Source organism: Microtus oregoni, unplaced genomic scaffold, assembly GCF_018167655.1.
Source record: "Microtus oregoni isolate MIOR12 unplaced genomic scaffold, Mior012 000043F_ref0000047, whole genome shotgun sequence".
Lineage (NCBI taxonomy): Eukaryota > Metazoa > Chordata > Mammalia > Rodentia > Cricetidae > Microtus > Microtus oregoni.
In genome coordinates, this window is record NW_024543210.1 from 4,656,642 (window position 1) to 4,682,197 (window position 25,556).

The 25,556-nt window shown below is 51.4% G+C and overlaps 2 protein-coding genes across 8 annotated transcripts in view; one reads left to right on the plus strand and one right to left on the minus strand.

Annotated features, from left to right (window-relative positions):
- Nucleotides 1–8,346: 8,346 nt before the first annotated feature.
- Nucleotides 8,347–22,793, plus strand: Degs2 (delta 4-desaturase, sphingolipid 2). Its single transcript, XM_041633084.1, has 3 exons — nt 8,347–8,495; nt 20,250–20,992; nt 22,368–22,793. Exons 1-3 carry the CDS (start codon nt 8,414–8,416, stop codon nt 22,512–22,514), a joined length of 972 nt encoding a protein of 323 aa, XP_041489018.1. The 5' UTR covers nt 8,347–8,413; the 3' UTR covers nt 22,515–22,793.
- Nucleotides 22,794–24,462: 1,669 nt separating this feature from the next.
- Nucleotides 24,463–25,556, minus strand: part of Evl (Enah/Vasp-like) — a 148,781-nt gene continuing 147,687 nt past the window's right edge. For all 7 annotated transcript variants that reach the window (XM_041633079.1, XM_041633080.1, XM_041633077.1 and 4 more), the window contains one exon: nt 24,463–24,945. In XM_041633079.1, the coding sequence (XP_041489013.1) occupies nt 24,908–24,945 (38 nt within the window). In that variant the 3' untranslated portion in view covers nt 24,463–24,907. The remainder of the gene's footprint in view (nt 24,946–25,556) is intronic.

The window sequence follows — 25,556 nt, forward strand, 5'->3', positions numbered from 1 at the left end:
TAAGATCACTAGCACAGTATAAAGCCAAATTTTAAGCAAGCTTTAACTAAACACCGGCCAGGTGAATGGGTTCTGGCCAGGTCCATACCCAGGATCCAGGGAAATGGGCCAGAATCCCAGCTTGCAGTGACTTAAGAAGGGTTAAGATTAGGGTTACAAACCTCTTCATTCATTGCATTTCCCATCAGGTCCAATCAGGGGCAAGCAGACATCCTGGCGTACCTTAGCCTGTAAACCTCCGGCCCCCATGTGATCAAGCACAGCAGTTGTTAAGGGGAACAAAACATAGGTGACTTGTTATCGTCCATAAACAACAGCCTCCAGCTTTTCAGGAACTGTCTGTCCTCGGGCAAGGGACTTGCAGATCAGAGGCGGGTTTTTTTTTTTTTTTTTTTGTTTTGTTTCATGGATCTCTTAGGCAACCTCTTTAAAACTTAAAATGCAGCTTTGGCTCTCACAGTTTCCTGTGAACAGCGGGCAGCAGTACTCCTCCCATGTGTCATGTTCAAGGCTTCCCTTGCTTCTTCAACATGCCACATGCAGGTATTGTTCCACAGCTCTCCAGCTTGCATGAGGACATTGCAGCAGGTCACCAGGAGCAAACTGGCTATCAGTGAATGGCAGATATGGCCCTGGTAATGTATAATATAACACACTGCGGGACTAACCAATGCAGACAAGGACTGTCATGATTATATAGAATTGTTTATAATGGAATGTCATTGAAATGGCTTCTTTGGAGAAAGCACTGAGTGTTCGTGTCTCTGTTCCAAAAGACCTGGTAAGAGTGTTCTGGAGTTCACAGATTGCCTGAGGTCTCCTCTTCTACAGACCTTTGCAATAACAGATCAATTATACTTTTTGGGGGGAGGTTTCAAGACAGGGTGTCACTGTGTAGTCTTGGCTTCCCTAGAACTCACTCTGTAGACCAGGCTGGCGTTGAACTCAGGGAATCGCCTGCCTCTGTCTTATGAGTACTGGGATTAAAGGAGTGTGCCATTAGCACACAGCAATTTTACTTATTTTTTTACTTGGGGTTGAGAGGGTGGAGGTCAGGTTCACGTACACTGCTAAGAAAGAATTATTCCGTTGATCTGACTAAAAAGTTTTTGTACCCTGATAAACCTAAACCTCTCCATCAACACAATAATCCAAATCAGACCAAATCAAACCAAATTAGAAAAAGCACAGGTTTCCTGATACCCAAACCACACAAAGATATTACTAAGAAAGAGAATTACAGACCAATCTCACTCATGAATATTGATGCAAAAATACTGGTAAATCGAATCCAAGAACACATCAGAAAAATCATCCACCATGATCAAGTCAGCTTCATTCCAGAGATGCAGGGATGGTTCAACATACAAAAACCTGTCAGTGTAATCCACCTTATAAACAAACGTAGAAAAATAAACTACATGATCATCTCATTAGATGTTGAAAAAGCTGTTGACAAAATATAACACCCCTTCATGATAAAGGTCTTAGAGAGAGCAGGGATTCAAGGAACATACTTAAACATAATTAAGGCAATATACAGCAAACCAACAGCCAACATCAAACTAAATGGAGAGAAACTCAAAGCGATCCCACTGAAATCAGGAACAAGACAAGGTTGTTCACTCTTTCCATGTCTATTCAATATAGTACTTGAAGTCCTAGCTAGAGCAATAAGACACCAAAAGGAGATAAAGGGATACAAATCGGAAAAGAAGTCAAACTCTCACTATTTGCCGACGATATAATAGTTTACATTAGCGACCTGAAAAATTCTACCAAGGAACTTCTAAAATTCATAAACACATTCAGTAATGTAGCAGGATACAAGATTAATTCAAAAAATCAGTAGCCTTCCTTTACACATATGATAAATGGGCTGAGAAAGAAATCAGAGAAACATCACCCTTTACAATAGCCACAAATAGCATAAAATATCTCAGAGTAACACTGACCAAACAAATGGAAGACCTGTATGACAAGAACTTTAAATCTTTGAAGAAAGAAATTGAAAACAACACCAGAAAAAGGAAAGATCTCCCATGATCTTGGGTAGGTAAAATTAACATAGTAAAAATGGCAATCTTACTAAAAGCAATCTACAGATTCAATGCAATGCCCAGCAAAATTCTTCACAGACCTCAAAAAAAAATAATACTCAATTTCATATGGAAAAACAAAAACCCCAGTATAGCCAAAACAATCCTGTATAATAACGGAACATCTGGAGGCATCACAATCCCTGACTTCAAACTCTACTACAGAGCTACAGTACTGAAAACAGCCTGGTACTAGCATAAGAACAGGAGGATTGATGGAACCAAATCAAAGACCCGGATATCATTCCACACACCTATGAACACCTGATTTTTTACAAAGAAGCAAAAAATATAAAATGGAAAAAAGAAAGCGTATTCAACAAATGGTGCTGGCATAACTGGATATCAACATATAGAAAAAAGAAAATAAATCCATATCGATCGCCATGCACAAAACTCAAGTCCAAATGGATCAAAGACCTCAACATAAAGCCAACCACACTGAGTCTTATAGAAGAGAAAGTGGGAAGTACAGGTGGATGCATTGGCACAGGAGACCACTTCCTAAATATAACCCCAGCAGCACAGACACTGAGAGAAACAATTAATAAACAGGACCTCCTGAAACTGAGAAGTTCTGTAAAGCAACGGACACGGTCAACAAGACAAAACGACAGCCTACAGAATGGGAAAAGATCTTCACAAACCCCACATCGGACAGAAAGCTGATCTCCAATATACAAAGAACTCAAGAAACTGGTCATCAAAAGAACAATTAATCCAATAAAAAAATGGAGTAGAGACCTAAACAGAAAACTCTCAATAGAGGAATTCAAAATGGCTGAAAGACACTTAAGGAAATGCTCAACATCCCTAGTCATCAGAGAAATGTAAATCAAAAACAACTCTGAGATTCCATCTTACACCTGTAAGAATGGCCAAGGTCAAAAACACTGATAACAACTTATGCTGGAGAGGATGTGGGGTAAAGGGAACACTCCTCCATTGCTGGTGGGAATGCAAACTGGTACAGCCACTTTGGATATCAGTATGGTGATTTCCCAGAAAATTAGAAAACAACCTACCTCAAGACCCAGTAGTACCACTTTTGGGTGTATAGCCAAATGATGCTCAATTGTAACATAAGGACATGTGCTCAACTATGTTCATAGCAGCATTGTTTATCATAGCCAGAACCTGGAAACAATCTAATGTTGTTTCCTCCACCAATGAATGGATAAGGAAAATGTGGTACATTTACAGAATGGAGTACTACACAGCAGAAAAAAATAATGACATCTTGAAATTTGCAGGCAAATGGATGGATCTAGAAAACATCATATTGAATGAGGTAACCCAGACCCAGAAAGACAAATATCATATGTACTCACTCATAAGTGACTTTTAGACATAAAACAAAGAAAAACCAGCCTACAATTCACAATCCCAGAGAACCTAGACAACAATGAGGACCCTAAGAGAGACATACATGGATCCAATCTCCATGGGCAGTAGGATAAGACAAGATCTCCAAGATCTCCTGAATAAATTGGGAGCATGGGGACCATGGGAAAGGGTAGAAGAGGAGGGGAGAAGAAAGGAGGGGGATGGAGAAAAATATATAGCTTAATAAAAGCAATTAAAAATTAAGAAAGAAAAGGTATAGGTTTAATGGATACAAATACTCCGGGATGGCTTTCCAGCACCCCAAAGAGGAGATGGGGATGGAGGACTGGAAAACCACGTGTTTGTTCTCTGTTGTACAATTTAAATACCCTGTGGGAGTGGTCTGGAATGTTTAGTTGGAGGTGTCACTCCAGTCCCTGGCATACACATAACCAACGAGTATGGAATGTTTGGGTTAAGGCCACACTACAGCCCCTGGCATCCATATATCCAACGAGTCTGGAATGTTCAAGTGTAAGTTCCATCCCAAACACCCTCCCCTGGGAGTTGCCTCAGTCCAGACTCCACCAAGGAGAAAGCCCACCAAACGATGCTCCCTCCCCAGAGATGTTCAAGACCACTCACACAAGGTATTTAAATTGTACCCCAGAGAACAAACACATGATTTTCTGGTCTGGTCTTCCTTCCCCAGCTCCTCTCTAGGGCTTCGAGAGCCACCAGGAATGTTGGTATCCATTAAACCTGTGCTTTTTCTAATTCGATTTGATTTGGTCTGATTCGGATTACTGTGTAGGGAGAGAGGCTTATTCCGGTACTGAAACTTTTCACTGACCTCTAGCCCTAAAGGTTCTTTTTCAAAAATCTTCACACGTACACTTTCAAGACAGTCTAGTAACAGTATTTGGAATATGGAAGGAGGATCAGGAGTTCAAAGCCACCCCTGGCTACACAGAGAGACTGAGGCTAGCCTGCATTACCAAAAACCCTGTATTAGCAACCAAAACAAATAGCAGAAGGCAGGGAGAGAGCTCAGTGCTAAAGCCCTTGACACACAAGCCTGGGGTCCATCTCTAGAACCCATGAAGAAGATGGGGGAGAGAACCTGCTCGCCCTAGTTACTTTCTGGGCTGTGAGAAACACCATGATCAAGGAAACGTTCAGAAGGAAGGGCAATGGTCCAGCCTGGCAGGGAGGCCAGCAGCAAGAGGCAGGCAAGGCTGCGGGAGTGGGAAGCCCCAAGCAGAGAGCAAACAGGAAGCAGGGAGATGCTGTGAACTCTCAAAGCCCACCCCTCTCCAAGCCACACCTTCCAAACCTCTCCAGACAGTACCACTGACTGGGACTCAATACTGGCGTCTATGGGGAACATTTCTCATTCAAAGCACCACACCATATCACAGTTTTCCTCCATCCCCTTCATGCCTATGGGGCATGCACCTCCCCCGTCACATACACACTCGTAACTATAGTAGTAATAGTTATGGTAATAGATTTTGGATTCCAGCTTGGCATTGTGGTCCCCCTGCAGTGCCAGCACTTGGGGCGAGGAGACGGAAGCTCCCCAGATTAAGCTGCCAGCTTGGACTGCTAAATCAGCAAGCTGGGGGTTCAGCAAGGCAGCCTGTCTCAAAGTATAGAGAGCAAAGGAGCAATGACCTTCCGCTGAGAGTATACACAGTGCCCATCGTTATCTAGATACAAAACTTCTCGAGCTCAAATTCCATTGATCACCTTACTCACCCAGCCAAGAATTCTTTTCCAATACTGTCGGGCTAAGTGCACCTGAGTTAATAAGTAGCTGAGGAACCTTCCCAGGAGACACTGCCTAGTTGTTTTTCACAGAGTTCTGACCAAATACCTGAAAGCCACTATAGGAGGAAGGATCTGTTTGGATTCATTTTGGGGGTGCTGTCCATCACGATGGGATAGGCATGCTGGCATTCAGGGTGCAGGACCCTCTTGCTAGGACTCCTCCCATCTGGGATGACCAAGAATCAGAGAGCAGGGAATTCTGGTTGGCCAGAGTGATGTTCTAGAATCATTTTTAGCTGATGTATGTTATTAATTGATTGCTTGATTTTTAATACTTACTTTGTGTGGAGATGGAACCAGGCCTTGTCACTGAGACGCATTACCAACTTTGGTTTTTGTTTTCAAACACGACGCACCTTGGGGAGTGTTATCAATTTTTTTTGAGACTTACTACAAAGCTGCTCTTGAATTTGTCCCCTGGCTCTAACTCCCGAGTCCTGAGATTCCAGCACTCTGTGTCACGCCGGGCTCTTGGAAGGCTGTGTTGTTCCCCACCCTCCATACAATTCTGCTTCCCCCTCAAACCCATTCCACCCCTTTCTGGAGGGCTGCCTTTCTTTGTTTGAACGACTTCCCTTAGAGGTCACTGACTCTGGGTCCTGGCCGTGAGGCAGGTTATTGGCACTGAGGGCAGGGGGTTTGATAATGATGAGTTCTGGCCTGGTTTTTGTCACCAAAGGACAGTCCCTGAGTCCTCAGACAACTCCTGATACCAGAACCAGATATAAAAGACCATAACCAGGTCCCAAGAAGAAACCAGCAGGCAGAAACCACAGGCTGCTCCCAAGCCTAGGGACGTGATGGATGTCAAGTGCTCTCTGAAGTAACTGACATTCAAGCTTCCTCCTACTGCCAGGCCATGAGAGTTCTGCTTACCAACTTGCCAGGGACTCAGTAGCTTGTCTAATATAAAGATACACATAATTGCATGATCATATATATGATTATGCATATAGTATATGACTATGAATATATTATGCATATATATATTGTGTGTGTGTTTGTGTGTGTGTCTTGACAGTGAGGAAATGTTTCATAATACTCATGGTTAGGGAATTTAGCCATTGCGCTAACAGGATAATGTAATAACGTATTTACACAACCCTATAGCTCCTGGCCTCTAACCTCTATGTATTGTTGCCTGTTGCTCCTGATGCCACCGTGCACAAAACAAGATTAAACGGTACACTAGAGACAATGCAGTGATACAGGGCACAGCAGACGTATACTACCTTACCGTGTTTACAGTGGGGTGAATGGAACTGGCGCCTCGTGATGCTAGGTGGCGGTTCTAGCCCGAGGCACGCTGACAGCCTTGGTGATCTGTTGTTTAAGAAGCTCAGGGAACACCCTGAGAAATGACGCCGTGAAACGCAGTGAATGCACAGCCTGGTATTACTGCTGTGGGGAGTGTGACTCACGGCACGTGATTGGGTGCTGTGGAGTCACATGTCTGCTCACACCAGCATCCTGTCAGACTCTGCGAGGATGCACATGCTACTGTGGGGTTTGGCCATAGCTTCAGCTCCTTTGCAATCCTACAGAACCCCTGCTCTATGTGTGACAAGAGTTACTCATGGAGACATCAGAGATACACATCCTTGCAAGTCTTCTGCCTCAGCATCCTGAGGACAAGGGTTGCTGGTGTGTCCGGCTATGCCTGGATATCTCAGTCCTCTTTGAACTCCATTGTCTCCTCTGTGAACCGAGTACTCTGGCTTCCTTTTCCCTGGGCAGTTGGTATCTTGAGCGAAGAGTATGTTTTCTAGCCCCTGGCTTGGGCCTGAGGATGTTGGTATGAGGTGACCGGAATGTCAGGAGCCCAGGTGCAAGCATCAAGACGAAAGATTACAGCAATCAACACGGAGGTCAACACGTGACAAGTGCTTTTACCTTGGTGGCTTTCCAGGCCAGACCAGAGGTTGAGGGTTGAGTCCTGGTAAAGGTCCCCCTGTATTCCTGCCCCCTCCCCGCAAGAAAGGCCTTCCCATCTGCCTGGTTCTGGCAGCTGGTGGGATGGCAGCTGAGGGTTCTTCTTGATGTGGCAGCAATCACTCTGGCTCTGTGGCACAGGCCATGATCTACACAGCAGTGGGGACAGCGTCTGACTGAGTGTCTTCCCTACTGGACTGTGGAACCGTCCTTGGTGCCCTTCTCCACCCAGATATCGTCAAAGTCCTCCTCAGCTCCAGCCAGCGCTGAGAGTGGTCCATGGGCCTGGGCCTCAGGAAGAAGAGGACACTCTCCATCCCATGCCTGCCTGTGGTGGCCGTGGCTGCTAGAACAGACAGGGCCACGGGGAGGCCAGGTTCTGAACCCCTGGAACACCAGAAGCAGGTGGAGAGCAGATGAGACCTCTGTCGCCCCACAGACCCAAGTCTGAGTCTGCTCATTTCACCTCAGACTTTGCACTGCTGTTCCCTTAACCATCAATGCTGTTCCCTTTTCTCTTGCTGTTGACCACCTATTCGTCCTACAAGGTCCAGTGCAAAACTGCTCCAAAGCCAACCTGTGCCATGGCACAGCTCACCCGGAATCATCTCTGAACCTGTATTCCTCATGTTTGACTCACTGCCATGCTTTTGTTGTGTCTTTAATGTCCCTCTGCCGTGAGTGGTGAGTGCGTGCGTGCCTGCGTGCGTGCATGAAAGGGACAAGCAGGGGAAGACATTACTGGGGCCTGCCTGTCCCAAGGTCCTTGCTTCCGGGTACCTCTTACCAGTTCCATGTCCCCCAACATTTGTTTCCACTTACTCCTCCGTGATGCTGGGATCAGAAGACCCAAATGCCCTAAAATCTAGAACACAGAGTGTACTGCGCTCCGCGGTGAGACCGGCCGGGCATGGGGACAGGTGCGCACTGGAGCACACAGCCTGAAAGTGGCAGTGGCCGTCGCCAAGCGGTCAAGGATTCAAGGACTCCAGGCGTCCAGGAGCCAGGGTGCGGGCACGGTCGCATCTCCCAACCCAGACCTCTTGGGTTTCGGGGAACCACCGCCACCCGCCCAGGTCCGCCCACGAGGCGCTTAAGTCTCGGCCCCGCCCCCTACCCCGCCTCCTCCCGGGTCCTTAGGTCCCTGCCCGGAGCGGGCACCCTGCGACAGGTGAGCAGAACTCAGCAGAGCGGAGCGCGCTCGGGGCCCCAGTGTCGCCACCATGGGCAACAGCGCGGGCCGCAGCGACTTCGAGTGGGTCTACAGCGACCAGCCGCACACGCAGCGGCGCAAGGAGATGCTCGGTGAGCGCGTGCGACCATAACTGGGGACCCGATGGCCGCTGCGGGATGGGCGGACAGTGGGAGAACTGCTTAGTACGCGCTGAACCGTGGGTTCTTCAGCAGCAACCAGTAGGCACCTGCTGTGCTCTGACTCCCTAGCGCAGCGGCCAAGCCCACCCACCGGGAATGTGCAGGACACCTTCTCAGGAAGCGGTAGAACTCGAGGGTCCTACCAGAGGATCGCGGCTTTCCCGCCGCAGACGTCCCGGGGTAGGCCCGGTCCTGCGGATTCCACGAGAAGGGCAGGAGTCTCGGGCTCCGTAGGTGGAGGGTGCATGACAAGAGCTCCTTCCTCCGACGTCCCAAACCTCCTTGGGCCCAGAACGCTCCTTGCAGCGCTCCTTCCCCCCGCCCCCCACCTCACTTTGGCGCCCTAGCATCTGTTAACCCTTCTGCTTCATCGGATTGGCTGTGGGTTTAACTCGAGGTTATTCAACTGTCGGCTTCCGTTTTCCTTGCCGATGGTATCCGGGCTGGGGTCCAGGTCTTTAGGTTGTCTTCAGCCAGGTCTCGATCTGATGGGTCTTTTTCCTAGAGTTTTTGTTGTTGGCGTCTTCCTGATCTGCCCTTAATAGTGAAAGCTTCTGTCTTACTTTTAAACTCAGGGTGCACTTGACCCGCTGTTGCTGCAGTTAGGGGATCAGGGTCTGGCAATTGTCCTGTGGGTTTGTGTCTTGTGGTTGTCTCCTATATGTCTGGGTAAGCCATGCTCTCTGCTTGTGGGAACTTAGCAGGCACTACCGCCACCAGAGGAGGGCAGGTGCGTTGGTCTAGGTGTTCCATTGTGCTGGGGGGGGGGGAGTAGGGGAGTAGGGGCCTCCTCAGCCTTTCCCCTGGCCCCCCAGCTTCTCTTCCTCAATTCTCTGGGCACCTGGCCTTAGGTAGAGAAGATCTGTGAGCAGAGACACATATAGGGTGTGTCTCTGTGTGTCCCTGCCCACAGGTGCTCATGGAGTCCAGGTGACTGCACCTGTAACAACGTACTCCCGTATCCCTGTCCCCAGGGGTTGCTCTCCCTGGTACAGTAGTGGAGGGTGAGGCAGGCTTCCTGAGGGACCAGCGCCAATAAGGGACATGACAAGGACCTCCCTCCCTCCCATATGAACGAGTGGGCTTCAGATTTGTGGTCCTCTCTTCCCAGCCTTCCTAGGACTGGGATTACAGGCACTCATCACCACATCCAGCATTTATGGGGTGCTGGGGAATCAACCGAGGGCTTTGCACACACTAAACAACAAACACCACCAGCCAAGCCGCAGCCCAGCCCTAAATGTCTCTAACCAGAGAACCATGGGCCCTGGGACATATCCAGATTTCCTAGAAAGATTGGTGGGGAAATGGGGACAGCACAGGAGCTGTGGGGAGTTGATGGGGACACTCTGGTCAGGCATAGCAAGAGAACTGTCATCTTCAGGGAGTTACATTCATGCCCCTGCTGTAGGGACTGTGACTTCCTGTTCCCTGCCCAGTTTGTGCCGGTGACTTGGGATGTGTGTTCTTTAATCTGCTTGGGCTCTGGATTTCCTGCATTGATCAGTATGGTTCAGTGTTCCCTCATCAAGGAAGTTCCCCACCCCACCCCACCCCACCAGCTGCTCTGATGGTCCCGGCCAATCAGGTGAAGGCTCTCTCTAGGCTCTGCTTCCCCAGCTCCATTGCTCAAGCTCTGGGCTCTGCAGCCGCAATTTAGTGACTGGTAGAAAGGCTGATCCCATGGCCCCGATTCCAAGAGTCACTTGTGACTTAGGGGTGAGTCAGTGTTCAGACGAGGAAGCTGCAGCTTGGCCGAGCAGGAAGGCTGAAGGGAAAGCCTTCCTTACGAAGTTGCTGTTCAGACTCGGGAGGTGATGTGTGAAGGATTCATGAAGGCCAGGATCCCCACAGACATGGGTGGCAACCTCCTCCAGAAAGGGCTGGGGACTCACTGAGGACAGAGTACAAGAAGCCCCACCCATTTCTCCTTCCCTCCCAGCCTCGGGGTGGATCCTGAACATAACTCTTTTCTAAGTGCCAGTCAGAGAGGAGGAGCCGAACAGTGCAGGAGCTGCCGAGGCCTGGGTTGCTCAAGTCCAGTTGTAATTCACTGACTGACTGGTGGCTACGTCGAGCACGGAGCCTGTAGGTGTTGGTTAAGATCGGAATCTCCCAGTCAGGTCTCAGGAAGTCATTGCTAAGGGTTGGCTTCAGGTGTTCTGCGATAAGACCAAAGTCCACCTCTGCTGCTACCTAGGATGAGAACATGCCCTCCTGGCACGGAGTCCTAAGAAAATAGGATTCATGGCAGCATCCAAGAATGTGCCTCTCAGGCCAGGGCAGGCAGGAAGCTGACCCATTACACACTGAGCTATGGCCACACAAGCTTGGGTTTGTTTTTTTGAAGATAAATAGCTTTGTAGTTTTGTTTGCTTTTTTTAAGAAAATATGAAAGCAAGGTACACACACACACACACACACACACACACACACACACACGGGAAACCAGGAAATAAAAGTCAGTTGTTGGATTGTTTGCTTAGGAAAGGTTTGGCTGAAACTTCTCTCACTGGCGATGGCCTTTGGGAGGATCAGAAGACCTAAATGCCGCCTGAGAGTCTAGGGCACAGAGCGAGCTGCCAGGGGAAGGTGAGGCCCTGATCACCCGGCCAGGGACATGTAGACTGCAGGGTGGCTGGCTGTAAGCCTGCCTCTTGCTAGGCTCTTCAGGGATCTGGTTGAGTCTGTAACTTTCTCTGCCAGGCAGGGTCTGAGATTATAGGAGAGGGGTCTGCCTGCCTTCCTGCCCAGCTCTGTGGCTGCCTTTAGTGCCAGGGTCTCCTCGGGGGCTTGGTTTTTTTTACCCCCAGCTATAGGACCATGGTTTTGTGGTCAGGGGCAGTGTGCTGCTGGGCAGGCGTTTATAATGTTGCACCAAGCAGAAATGGAAAAATGGGATGTGGGGAGCTGGTCCCCAGCAGTGCAGGAGTTAGCGGTCATGTTGTTCCCTGTTACACCTTCTGTTGCTAAACTCTGGCCTCTGCTCTGGTCTAGCAGGGATAACCAGACATTGACCCTGCTACTTGTCTCTGTATTTTGCCTCCTCCCCAATCTGAGAGGTCCAGGCAACTTTCCGGCCTCTGTAAGGATTGTTCTGTGCTGGTTCTGGTTGTTTATTTTTGTGGCACTAAGGGTGGAGCTCAGGACCTGGCACATGCTGGGCCGACACCAGGACCCTCCTGCCGTCCCCAGCTGCTTCTTCTTCTTCTTTCTTCTTCTTCTTCTTCTTCTTCTTCTTCTTCTTCTTCTTCTTCTTCTTCTCCTTCTCCTTCTCCTTCTCCTCCTCCTCCTCCTCCTTCCCCTTCCCCTTCCCCTTCTCCCCTCCTCCCCCTCCCCCTCCTCCTCCTCCTCCTCCTCCTCCTCCTCCTCCTCCTCCTCCTTCTTTTTTGGCTTTTCAAGACAGGGTTCCTCTATGTAGTCCCAGCTTTTCTGGAACCCTGTAGGCCAGGCTGGCGTCAAACTCAGAGATCTGCTGAGTTCCAGATAGTCTTCTTTTCCTTCCCTTTTCATCAACTGACTTCATGTGCTTTCGCCATGTCTTAGCTTCAAGTATTCTAAAGAAATAACCCGGCAGCACATGCCCAGGCGTGTACACGAATGCACGGTCACATACATGCATGTGTGCATGCGGCGTATGGTAAATGTGAAGCCACTGGCTCTCTGGAAGGAACTAAAAGCCCTGAGTTGAGGCATTTACCAATTTCGGCAATGGTTTTCACTGTGGCTGGCACCCACTTTCCTGGGTGCATCTCTGAGGTAGAGCTGGGGAAGAGATTCCCACTCTGCTTCCTGTGCCCGGGAACCCTGGAGTTGGCCCACATGCCCCTCCCCTGCCAACTTCCTTCCCTTGCTCCCTTTGGGGATTCCACACCCTCTACCTTTGTCCCCAGGTGTAACTCTGCACCAGACTTTCCCACTCAATGCTCAGTTGTGTCTGGTGCCCAGTGATTCTGGGGACTTAGGGAAAGCGGAAGCAACCGACCCTCTACACCATAGCCACCCCTAGCCAAAGGCCACCAGGATCAGCCTGGGTGCCAGGTGCCTGGTCTGGTGAAGGTCAGTTCCATGTTCTTATCATGGCCTCGTGCAGCTGAGAGGCGAGGGAGAATGCTGGTCTTCTGTGTGAGGGAGCACTCTGGTCTACTGTCCCATTATAAGGGACCCATCTTGTGATTTAATCACCCCAAGGCCTCACTTCCTAACCAATCATGTGGGGATCTGAGTTGGGGCTGCCTGGGTTCTGCTCAGATAGAGCACTGTCTCTGTCCCCAACACACCTTGCCAGCCTGGCTCACACGTTCCGGAATGCTGCACTTAGTCTGTCCTTTTTTTTTTTTAATATTTATTTATTTATTTTGTATACAATATTCTGTCTGTGTGTATGCCTGCTGGCCAGAAGAGGGCACCAGACCCCATTACAGATGGTTGTGAGCCACCATGTGGTTGCTGGGAATTGAACTCAGGACCTTTGGAAGAGCAGGCAATGCTCTTAACCTCTGAGCCATCTCTGCAGCCCCACTTAGTCTGTCTTAATGCCGTGTTCCTGCTTTCGTTTTTAGCAACCTTATGGAGGTATATTAGCATGTCATGCAAGGGCTTCATTTTAAGGCCACACTGCAGGTGTCTTTAGTTTGCAACATGACCCAATCTGACCATACTTCTGTTACCTCAAACACTTCTTAGGGTCTGAGGCCATTCCCACCAGCAGCTACCCTGGTACCTTCAGTGGGTAAATTTCAGTTCAAGAGTCCATCCCACTGTTTGGCCTGTTACAGCACCATAGCCAGGGCACACTATGTGCCCTGTATGAGCTCACATGCCTGTCCCTGATTCAAAGTTCCACAATTTATCAGCTGGGGATCCCCAGAGACCGGCATGCAGACCCAGGTCTAACAAGTGGGTGAGTGAGGAGACAGATGTGAGACTCAGGAAGGCGCCCCAGACCACTGTTAATACTGTCCAATTCTCCCAGGGGACTCCAACGTGCTAGGGCAGGGCCAGAGGACAGATCAAAGTAGTGGGGAGTCATCCTTGCAGTCTGAGGTGGAGCTGGGATGAAGTTCTAGAAAGCTTCGGGTGCTTGGATGAGAGGCTGGTCAGCTATGGAGAGATGATGGTACTTCTGCCTATGGTCACTAGGGGGCATCATCATCACTAAGCGGTTTGGTGGCGGGAGGAGAGAGGCTGAACTGCTGAAGGATCCCATGACCCAGGAGACAAGATCACTCCCCTGTAGCCAGACTAGTAGTCTTGTGCCTTCATTAGCTTCCCTGGAAAGGGGTGGGAGAATCCTGTCCTGGGTGGTGTTGATGCCGGCTGGGAGGGGTATGATGGTTATAGAACGGAAGTGATGATAGGTCTTACTGGTGGGACCCCATTGTAGATCAAAGAGAGGGGGGAGGTCCATGGATCAATAGGGAGGGGGTGCTGGAGTGGCCTGCAGCTGACAGGCCCTCTCTGCTGCTCTCCTGCCCAGCTCTTGACTCTGTCCCTGATGACACAGTTGACAAACCAGGAGGTGTCCTCAAAGGTACAGGTTAAGAGTGTCTGTGGCCAGGCAGTGGTGGCGCTCACCTTTAATCCTAGAACTCAGGAGGCAGAGGCAGGTGGATCTCTGTGAGTTCAAGGCCAGCCTGCTCTACAGAGCAATTTCCAGGACAGCCAAGGCTACACAAAGAAACCCTGTTTCTAAAAACGAGAGAGAGAGAGAGAGAGAGAGAGGGAGAGGGAGAGGGAGAGGGAGAGGGAGAGGAAGAGGAAGAAGAAGAAGAAGAAAAAGAAGAAGAAGAAGAAGAAGAAGAAGACGACGACAAGGAGTGTGTCTTGTGGATGGGGTTGTTACCATAGGCTCTGGGTCCTTAAGAACAAGTGACTAGCACATGTACTGGCAAATCTGGAGCATTTAGGTCAGGCCTCCTTAGACCCAGTGGCCATGTGCCCCTAGGGCAGATGCCACCTCCATGTGCCTCTAGTTTAGTAGGCTGTCATGGAAGGCACACCAGAAGTGGGGTGGAGAAGGCAGCCCAAGAGAGGGGGGCACTGGCTTGAGTCTGAGGGTGCTTGACTGTGGAGTTCTAGCTGGCTGCCAGGGCTGGGCTCCAGGCATGTGGCAGAGTTGAGAACTCTTGAGATATGCATAGGGCATCCAGGCTAGAGGCTCAGTGGGCTAGAGACTGGATACTGCCCGTGTCCACCAAGAGAGGACTTAAGTGGCGTGCCCATTGGACGGAGGGGCTCAGCAGCAGTGTGGACCGCTCAGGGTCTGTCAAGAGGCAGCTTAGGGAGTTCAGGATGGGGTGGGGAGGGGACACACTGTCCTTCCATGTGTTATGTTTCTCCTCTATGGGAGGGAACTGAGGCAGAGGAGGGACAGCTAGGACTCCAGGGTGGGGCTGAGTTATTCATTGGGAGCTGTTGGCGCTGGGAGTAGGGGCACTCTTGCAGAGGGCCTGGGCAGAGGGAAGGGGTCATTGAGCAAGCACCCCTGCCTTAGGGTTTCCATTGTTGCGATGAAACACCATGACCAAAGAGCAGGTTAGGGAGGACAGGGTTTATTAGGCTTAACTTCCACGTCACTGTTCATCACTGAAGGGAGTCAGGACAGGAGCTCACACAGGGTAGGATCCTGGAGGCAGGAGCTGATGAAGAGGCCATGGAGGGGAGCAGCTTACTGGCTTGCTTCCCCTGACTTGCTCGGCCTGATTTCTTATAGAACCCAGGACCACCAGTCCAGGGAAAGCACCACCCACCATGGGCTGCCCCCCACCCCACTGATCATTAAGGGAGAAAATGCCTTACACCTGGATCTCGTGGACACATTCCTCAACTGAGACTTTCTCTGGGGATTCTAGCTTGTATCAAGTTGACATGCAAATCCAGCCAGTCAACGGACCCCTTCTCAACCTGACACACAGACATACCTACTAGTAAGCCACATCTCTTCCTTTCTTACTCATCCCCAAGATCTCACGCTAAAATCATAAATAATTTTGGAAGTCCCACAGTCTTTACAAATTTATCCTTTAAAATTTCAGTCAAGTTTCTTTGAAAAGTTCAAGTCTTTCATCTGTGGGCTCCCTTAAAAATCAAAAGTAAGTACCACCTTCAAGAGGGACCAACCAATGATCTGGGACCCACTCACTATCTTCTGGACTCCCACAGATGGCTTGGGTCGCTTCTCCAGCTCTGCCCTCCGCAGCACACACAGCTCGGTGTCCAGGCTCCCGCTGGTCCCACTCCACCGCTGCTGCTGCTCTTGGTGGTCATCCTACAGTGCTGGCATCTCCAAAACGCTGGGGTCTTAGGCTGCAACCGGGATGTACTTTCACCAATAGCCTCCCACAGGCTCTCTCCAAGGTGCCAAGCCTCAGCTTCTCTGCATGGCCCCTTCCGTCCTGGACTTTCAATTGCCACTGAGGCTGCACCTTCACCAACGGTGTCTTCTGGCCTCTCACAGTGCCGAGCCCAGCTGCTCTCCATGACCCCTTCATGCCTTCAAAACCATTGTCACCTGGGTGGCTCTTACACATGACCAAGTGTGGCGGCCAGCACGAGGTACAACACTGGCCACCTGTGAAACACAACCTCACTGTGATCTCAGGAAACAGTTCCCAGAAGATTTCACCTCAGTGATGCTGGTCTCTTCTTCATTGCTGCGAATTTCCTAGTTCCAGCCGACGAGCATCACGTATCCCAGAAAAGCAAAGTTTTGGTATCTTGTTGATCAGAGCTAATTCTTCAGCCCCAGCTAACCAGAGCCACAGAATCTTAATTCAGAATAGCAAATGGCCCTGATCGAGTCTTTAAACTTCCCTCTGACTTCTCAAGCCAGGCCTCCATCTTCTGTGCTGCTCTCAATGTTCTCATCTTCCAAGTTCCACAGAGCACCCCACAGAGCTCTTCACTCTCAACGGCTCATCTAGACCCGAATTCCAAAGTCTTTCTACAATCCTCCCCACAAACATGGTCAGGACTGTCGCAGCAATACCCCACTTCCGGTACCAATTTGTCTTAGTTAGGTTTCTACTGATGCAATGAAACATTGTGACCAAAAGGCAAGTTGGGGAAGAAAGGGTTTATTTATTAGGTCTAAACTTCAGCATTGCTGTTCATCACCGAAGGATTCAGGGCAGGATTCTGGAGGCAGGAGCTGATGCAGAGGCCATGGAGAGGTACTCTTGACTAGCTTTCTTCCCCTGCCTTGCTCAGCCCACCTTCTTATAGAAACCAGAACCAATAACCCAGGGATGGCACCACCCACCATGGGCTGGGCTTTTCCCCATTGATCACTAAATGAGAAAATGCCTTACACCTGGATCTCAGGGAGTCATTTCCTCAACTGAGGCTCCTTCCTCAGATGACTCTAGATTGTTTCAAGTTGACACACAGAGCCAGCCAGAGCAGGCCCACAGTCCCCTCTGCTAGGCTGTGTGCTCAGGTGTGCCCTGCATGAGCTAGCCTCTGCTAGGCTGTGTGCTCAGGTGTGTCCTGCATGGGCTAGCCTCTGCTAGGCTGTGTGCTCAGGTGTGTCCTGCATGGGATAGCCTCTGCTAGGCTGTGTGCTCAGGTGTGTCCTGCATGGGCTAGCCTCTGCTAGGCTGTGTGCTCAGGTGTGTCCTGCATGGGCTAGCCTCTGCTAGGCTGTGTGCTCAGGTGTGTCCTGCATGGGCTAGCCTCTGCTAGGCTGTATGCTCAGGTGTGTCCTGCATGGGCTAGCCTCTGCTAGGCTGTGTGCTCAGGTGTGCCCTGCATGTGCTAGTCTATATCTGAGCTTGGGCCTGGGCCCCACTGCCTTGGAGTTCACCTGGTTGGGGCTCACCTGACACAGGTGTGGCTGGACCCACCCTCTTGCGCTGATGCTTGGCTTCCTTCCAAGGGGAAGCAAGGGCAGCTGCCTTTTGGACGTCCTTAGCTGGAGCTAGTGGGTTGCTGAGCAGGAGAGAGGGAGGCTGGCTGCTGCCTAGGGAGGCTGCGTGGGTGAGGCAGGTACACAGAAGCCATTCACGGGGGACTGGGAAGCTGGTGGCATGCACAGATGAAGACACTTTGCATGTGATTTTCCTGATGTCATCCTGCAGATGTCCCTATTCTGTCATCAAGACATGATGCCTTCCGCATGGTCCTGGGTTCCTCTCCGTTTTCCTGCAGCACTGAGGCTCTCCCCGGTGGTGTCCTTCGGACCCTGGCTCTGCATCTGTCCCCCTACCCTCCAACTCCCCAGGTAGCAGCAGGGACATCAGTCCCTCCAGGGGAAGGCCAGAGTATGGCTCACATATCTGTCTGTCCTGTGTGCTCAGAGCCAAATCCCTGCTGAGTCCAGAGGGAGGAGCCATCCTGCCAGGACTGGTGAGGAGCAGGGCCCTCAGAGACAGGCCACACTTGGCTGGCCTCTGTCCCAAGGCTGGGAGGAGGAGGCCCTGAATGGAGTCACCGTGTTGGGTGTATGCAACTTCATAGTATCTTTTGCTCTGGACATTAGCATTCTGGCCTAGTTTTCACTGGGCAGAAATTCACATCAGCAGAGTTGTATTCCTTCTGAAGTTCCACGGGGGAGCAGGTTCCATGGTCTTTCCTGGCTTCTGGAGTCCCCCACCTTCCTCACCGGGCCTCCTGTGTTCCAAGACAGGCGGCTTCTCCTCGTGCCTCATTTAGCCCTTGGCTCCCAGCTTGGCTCTTGCATTACCTGGGGAGCCTTGCCATGGCTTTAATCGTATGTGCAGCTCTAGTGTTAGCATGTGGGCATTTTTGGGGGGGGTGTATTGTTCTGCTTACCACTGGTGCTAAATGGCCTCCCCCGTAACTGTGGGCAGGGTTGAAATTGGAAACATTTAATGCCCTGATGGGACATGCCCACGACATCACACCACATGCCACCACGAACCTTGACAAGTGGCCTCTGTCAGCCTGCCTTAGCTTGCCCCTGAAATCCCTCAGGGGGCTAGCAAGGCCTTATCTCAGGGCCATGCCAGATTGCTCAGGAGAGGTATTGGGAGCTGGAATTCGGTAACAGTGGGACTTCTGTGTGTCTTGCTTTGTCAGGTGGTCTGGAGCTCCCGAGTTCCAGCCACCCTTCTTCCTCAGCCCCTGTGCCTGGGACCAGAGGTGTGATTCTGTGTGTCTCCCGGCCTAATGTTCTCTCTCCCTTTCTTTTTTTTCTTTTCTTTTTTTTTTTGGGGGGGGGGGTTAAAACAGGGTTTCTCTGTTTCCCTGGCTGTCCTAAAACATGCTCTGTAGACCAAACTCAGAGATCTTCCTGCTTCTGCCTCCTGAATGCCGAGATAAAAGGCATGAGCCAACACTGTCTAACTGAACATTCTTTTCTTGTGGTAAAACATATATACAATTTGCCTATTTGCTTATTTATACATGGTCTCATGCAGTCCAGACTACCTCAAACTCATATAGCTGAGAGATATCTTGAACTCTGATCCTCCTGCCTCCAACCCCATGTGTTAGGATTATAGGTGTATGTAACTCTGATCCTCCTGCCTCCACCCCCACGTGCTAGGATTATAGCTGTGTATGTTGGCACACTTTGCTCATGCAATGCTGGGAATGAACCCAAGGCAACTGAACAGCTCCTCCGACCCTGCCCCTTTGGGTTTGCAAGCTGGAGGCATTATATAGCATCACTGCTGTCGACATGGCCTTGCCCATCCCAGTCAAGGCTGCAGCCCCTGCTATGATCCTACAGGCCAGCCCTAGGTAAGGCAAGCTGAGGCCACTGTCTGCTCAGAGTGGTGCTGATGCTGAGGACTGATGCTATTTAACTGAGGTGCCCTAGAATAAGATCCTGCCTGGCTGGCGAAGTTTCTCCATCTGTAGGACAGTGCTGGCCCCATCTCTGGAATGTCTGCCCTTGTCCAGGAAGCCAAGGAACAGAGCAGACCTGGGGGTATCTGTCACCCTGAGCTTTTGATGACCCTCTGTTCCTGGATGCAGCGCTTGATGTTTGACCAGATCCTGCTGTCTCCTGATCTTGCCCCAACCTTAGTCTCTAGGTGCCAGCACCTAAACATGTCACCACTCTGCCTGCCTTTCCCTCATGGCCCTTCCTGACCTGGGTAACTTCCACACGTACCATTTGCCCCTTTTCTAGAAAACAAAACACAAAACAGCACAAACTATGCAAGGATGGACGCTTGCTGCCCCGAAGAGACAGGTGACATTTTGTTAGCTTCTCTACAGTGCTTGTTTATTTTAGGGACTGCCTCCCAAGCTGTGCCTCGCCACTCTGAGCGCCTGACAAGTTTGGGAATGGCCAGTCCACATCATCCCTCTTTGACCATGCCCAAGTACCAAGTCATACATGACACGGACATGTGTTTACTGGAACACTGGGAGCTAGAAGGCTTGTGGCTCTAATGCTACTTTGGTTTCTGTGACCTGTTGTGACACCTGCACTTTATTTAGGCTGGTGACAAATTCCTGCACCCTGAGAAGTCTGCCAGCCTCCTCCCAAAGGTGGTCAGAGGTAGAAGATCCTTTGTACCCCACAGTCCAGGCTGCAACTCTCCCAAGACACGAAGTATAGGGATGGCATGTCTCTCTAAGACCCTTGAGGGTATGGGGTGGAATCTTGAATGCTTTCAGGCACTGCTAGGGGCTGAGATGGGAGATGACAGGAAGAGGATGAGGGTTCCGTGAATGCCAAGTCACTCATAACTCTTGTCTTCCCTGTAGCCAAGTACCCAGCCATCAAGGCCCTGATGCGGCCAGACCCCCACATCAAGTGGACAGTGCTGGGCCTGGTGCTGGTGCAGTTTCTGGCCTGCTGGCTGGTGAAGGGGCTCTCCTGGCGATGGCTGCTCTTCTGGGCTTATGCCTTTGGTGGCTGCATCAACCACTCCCTGACCCTGGCCATCCATGACATCTCACACAACACTGCCTTTGGCACGAACTTTGCCTCCCGCAACCGCTGGTTTGCCATCTTCGCTAATCTACCCATTGGCGTACCTTATGCCACATCCTTCAAAAAGTACCATGTGGACCACCATCGTTACCTGGGCGGCGACGGGCTGGACGTGGACATTCCCACGAACTTTGAAGGCTGGTTCTTCTGTACGCCGGCCCGCAAGCTGCTCTGGCTGGTCCTGCAACCCTTCTTCTACTCGCTGAGGCCACTCTATGTGAACCCCAAGGCGGTGACTCGTATGGAGATACTCAATACCCTGGTGCAGCTGGCTGTTGACCTGACCATTTTTGCCCTCTGGGGGATCAAACCCGTCGTCTACCTTCTAGCTGGATCCTTCCTGGGCCTGGGCCTACACCCTATCTCTGGCCACTTTGTGGCTGAGCATTATATGTTCATGAAGGGCCATGAGACTTACTCCTACTACGGGCCCCTCAACTGGATCACCTTCAATGTGGGCTACCACATGGAGCACCATGACTTTCCCAGCATCCCCGGCTGCTACCTGCCACTGGTAAGTGCTCAGCCTGGGCTGAGCCAGCACAGGGGGAGTGAGGAGTAAGGGGGAGGCTCTGCCATTCCTAGATTGACTTCTCCTCTGTGTGTTGGTAAGGGGATGGTCATTCATTTCTGGTGTGCTGGGTTGGAGATGGAAGAGGCAGATCCAGATAAGACAGAGTTTCTCAAGGCAGGTGCGGGCTAGCAGCGTAGGCTAGTGCACAGCTGCTGGAGCCCTGCTCATGGGACCTGATGGTGTGTCCTGCTCACGCACTCGCCCCGTTTCAGCTTCCTTTTCTCTATCAGTGGACACCACGTGAAGCACTCCGCTTTGTCTCCCGCCTGTGGCTGCTCAGTCTTGTGACAGTTTGGGCGTACTTCTCCAGCCTGGAGATGGCCAGGCAGCACAGCTGTGGTTTTGTCCTTATAACCAATGGAGACCGGTTACAGCCACAGGAAGGGGAGGCTGAGGTGTAGGGGTGAAGGTTGAGAGGGACAGGGAGCCTTGAATGCCAGTGGCTGTTAGACAGGTGTGGCAAGGAGCAGCAGTGGAGGAGGGTTCTCGGGAAATTCCTGAGTATGTTTGTGTATGTTCTTCTTGGGTGCCCAGGTGTGTGTGTGTGTGTGTGTGTGTGTGTGTGTGTGTGTGTGCGTGCGTCTGTTGTGCACACACAGTGGGCTGGGTGACTTTGGATGGTCCCAGTGCTGTGCTTGTGCAGCCTATGAAGCCGCACCTGCCATGACTGTCACACTCAAATGGACATTTGAGAAGGAGGCAGAGGTTAAAAGGGATAGCTTATCTCAGAAGTCATGCTTGCGTCTCTCCAGAAGCTGCCTCTGACAGGAGCAGTTTTCACAGCGCACCTGCTGCGGGATGCAGAAAAGGCTGCCTGGCGGGCCCACCTCAGATGTGGAACACTGCCTTCCCTGGGGAGGTGGCAGAGTAATTTCCATAGCACCGTGGTGGCTTGGCTACGGGTGCTATGGCTGGAACACTCCCAGGGGGAGGAGGCAGACATGGCATATCAGGTCAGGGTAAAGACGGGGTGGAGACGTGTGTTGGGTGAGGAAGCAGCGAAAGCTGAAGCCCAGAGCCTGCCAGAGCATAGGATGCTGGGGTGAGGAATGAAGGTGTTATTCAAGACCTCAGGGTACAGGCCTCAGAACTCTGCAGGGCCATAATGGACCCACCTTGACCTTTGGGATCAGAAAGTTGGTGGGTGTTGAGGTGGGGCACTCAGGGCTGTGGTGCCCTCCCTGCTGGGGCCTCCTTCACCTGCAGCTGGTGTGTGTGTGTGTGTGTGTGCGCGCGCGCGCGTGTGTGCTCTCATTGCATGTGTGGTAGAGTACCAGCCAAGGTGCAGCCTTGACCCCCCCACCCCTTTCCACAGGTGCGGAAGATTGCACCCGAATACTACGACCACCTGCCGCAGCACCACTCCTGGGTGAAGGTGCTCTGGGACTTTGTATTTGAGGACTCTATGGGACCCTATGCCAGGGTTAAGCGCACGTGTAAGCTGGCAGAGGACCGCCTGTGAACCCTGCCGGCCAGCAGTCCTGAGGGGTGCAGCCCAGTGCCTCTTACCCCCACTTCTGTGGGCCAGGGCCACAGAACTGGTCTAGCTACATCAGCTCCTGCAGTCTAGGCTGCTTCTGGCCCAGCAACGGGATGCAGCTGTGGTTGGGGGAACCAGGCTTACCTAATCTCTCTGGCCTTCCCTCTGACTGACCAGGATACTCTGTGCCTGTGGTCCCATGGAGTTGCCTTCTCTGTTCTTATGCCTTAGATTAAACCTAATATTTGTCTTTATAGTCAATGTGTTGTCCTTCTTTTGGGCAGGATGGAGTCTTGGCCTGAACCTGGGCCCCCAGAGTATGTTGCCTGAATCCAGGTGGGTGAAGGCCAGCTCCATGCCTGTCTCTCATTCCCTCAGGCTCTGGAAAGGTGTGTCCCTGAGGCCTCTGCCACTGTGGAAAAGCTTCAAGGTATGGGCTTCAGAAGGTCCCTCCAAGCCACGGAACAGTTCTTTAGGCCCTCTGACCTGTTGAACCATCCCGAACTTGGATAGGGCTGGGCAGGCAGCACGGGGTCCACAGCCCTGGGCAGGGTTGGGTCGGGCAGGCAGCACGGGGTCCACAGCCCTGGACAGGGTTCCCAAGTCAGATGGCTGGCTGGGCAGTTTCTGTGTGTGTAATAGTTGGGGGTGGGGCATAAATACTGATGTGATGGCATAGCTGTGAATAGAGAGGTGGCCTTGGTTAGTGGCCTGGTCCTAAGGGGCTGGACCATGGTGGGTCCTGGTGTCCAGAGCAGCTATCAGCAGTGTTGAGAGAGGATCACTTGGCAGAGAGGGATAAGAGTGGGCCCAGCCTTATAGCTCCCACTACAACCTGGGGCTTGAGCTAGGCTTGGCCAAGGACAGCACCAAAGGGGTGGGGGGAAAGAGGACGTGCTATAGCCCATGCCCCATGCCTAGGAGTGGCCCTGCGGCTCTAGGAACAGGTATCTCTGAAGAGTGTGACAGTTGACCTTCTGAGACGTGAGGACTTTGAGCCAGGGCAGTAACACAGTTACTCTAGGGGTTGAGGGAAATCCCAGGGAGGCCAGCCGCCACTCACTGCCCTGACTGAGCCTAGACCTCGCCTAATGTCAGAGGCTGGTCTGAGGCTAAGGGAACGTCTGAAGGTGTCGTGATTAGGCCGTGCTGAGGACATTTTGGAGCGGCGGGAGTAGGGAGGGCTGAGAGCACCTCTCAAGGATGTGGAGTGTGCGGCTGTGGCCAGGCCTTCAAGGTTGTTCAGTTTCTTATCTCCTCATAGGCCCCCAAATCATTCCTGGCTTTTAGGATCATTGGAACCCAATGAGATGCAATGTGCCAAGGATCTCACCTCAACCCCTCCTACCCAGCCCTCAGCACTGAGCACTCCAGTAGGCACTCTGCTCTACGGTCCTGGTTGCCATGGGGGCTCACATGGGGATGGTCGCAAGGCTCTCATTGCTGTCTACTGGCCGAATGGGTCAGAGGATCTCCGTAGCCACAGCGAAGATTAAGTGCTGGGATTTCCCTAGGTTGCTATGGATTGTTCCCAGTAATGCCACGGGGAGCAGGGAGTCTCTGGGGGCAAAGCTTCCTCTCACCTCCCTGAGCCCCAGGCCCACTTCCAGCACTCGATAGGCAGATTGCACATATGGAATCCTTGAGTTCAGGGAGTGTGCTACACTCAGAGCCAAGCCACTCTGTGATCCTAGGGCTGTGTGGCTCCCCACAGGCAGGGCCTGGGCTCAGCTCCACACGTAGGAGGTACCTGGTGGCCTGGCCACGCTCTTGGGTCCCAGGAACATTCTGACAGAGCCCAGCTCCTCTCTGAGGTCCCTCTTGAACTCTTTAGTCCTGCATGCTCTGGCCTGGGCACTCCCTATAAAGAGGCACCCCCGCCCCAGGGCAGCCAAGAGCCGGCACAAGAGAGAGCAAGCCAGAGCCTGAGTGTGGACAGTGAACGGTTTATTATCGAGTGGACATAACACGCACTGCGTGGACAGACTGGAAACACCATAGCTGCTGGGGCTAAGCTGCATTCTGACAGCTCTGTGGCGTGGAAAGGCCACGCTACCCAGCTGCTCACTGCTAGCTCTGGAGCTAACAGTGTCACCTAGGAGAAAACTTGGAAACCATCTAATAAAGCAGGTGATTTTTGGGGTGTTCTCTCTATAAACCAAAGAAATGTACACTTAAATAAGCAAATATAAAATACAAAAAAGAATAGACCCGGTGTTCTGTGTCAGATACGCTAAAAATCCAGGAGTTGAAGTTTGTTTCCTCATTTTAATATTGTATCACAGGTTGAGACTTAAGTACATCCACGCTTCTGCAGGCTTGCTGTGTGCTGGGGCCAGCACGGCTCCTCGCGATCCTCCAAAGCTGGCGCCATCTTACGTGGTGCTGATCCCACTTAGCTCCTGCCTGATAGCTAAGGGCAGGACAGGAGAGGGAGGCTCAGTGTAGCACGGAAGCACCCTGCTCAGGCTGCCGGAGACCACACATGGGCTAGATGCCCACCAGCATGGCAGCTTTGACAGACCTTTGGGCAAACAACCCAGACCTTATGGGCTTCGACCCCTAATGATATGGACTTGAAAAAGACAAAGACTATGCCTTGCTTCCTCAGGCTGCTGTGGGGGGGGGTGACCCAGGTATTCCTAGAGTATGGCAGATGGGTACCCACATTGCTCAGAGGCCCTTGAGTCCCTCCCCACACAGGATGGAGGCTGGTTCCATCTGCCTAGTGCATGCGGTATAGCAAGAGTGTCTGGCCACAGAGCCATGGATTGTGCTGGTGCCACGGCCTGGTCTTTGTCCTCCAGAGCTGACTCTGTTCTGTCTGTTTGAGACCCATTAAGCCTTCCCAAATCTCTCTTCCTTCTTCTGCCTGCCTCATCCCGTTTCTTCCCCAGATCTGGACTCCCTTCTCTTAGCTCCCCACACTTTCCCTCTTCCTTCACAGGCGTCTGGCGCCTTCTCAGTGGACAGACCTGTCCGTAGTCAACAGCCAGAGAGGGCAACCAACCATTAAGTAATAGG

What these genes read in the sequence shown, in the direction of transcription:
- Degs2 (XM_041633084.1), top strand. Translation starts at nt 8,414, where the DNA reads ATGGGCAACAGCGCGGGCCGCAGCGACTTCGAGTGGGTCTACAGCGAC. An exon ending in GCGGCGCAAGGAGATGCTCG is followed by an intron (nt 8,496 to 20,249) that starts GTGAGCGCGTGC and finishes TCTTCCCTGTAG; the next exon opens with CCAAGTACCCAGCCATCAAG. An exon ending in CCGGCTGCTACCTGCCACTG is followed by an intron (nt 20,993 to 22,367) that starts GTAAGTGCTCAG and finishes CCCTTTCCACAG; the next exon opens with GTGCGGAAGATTGCACCCGA.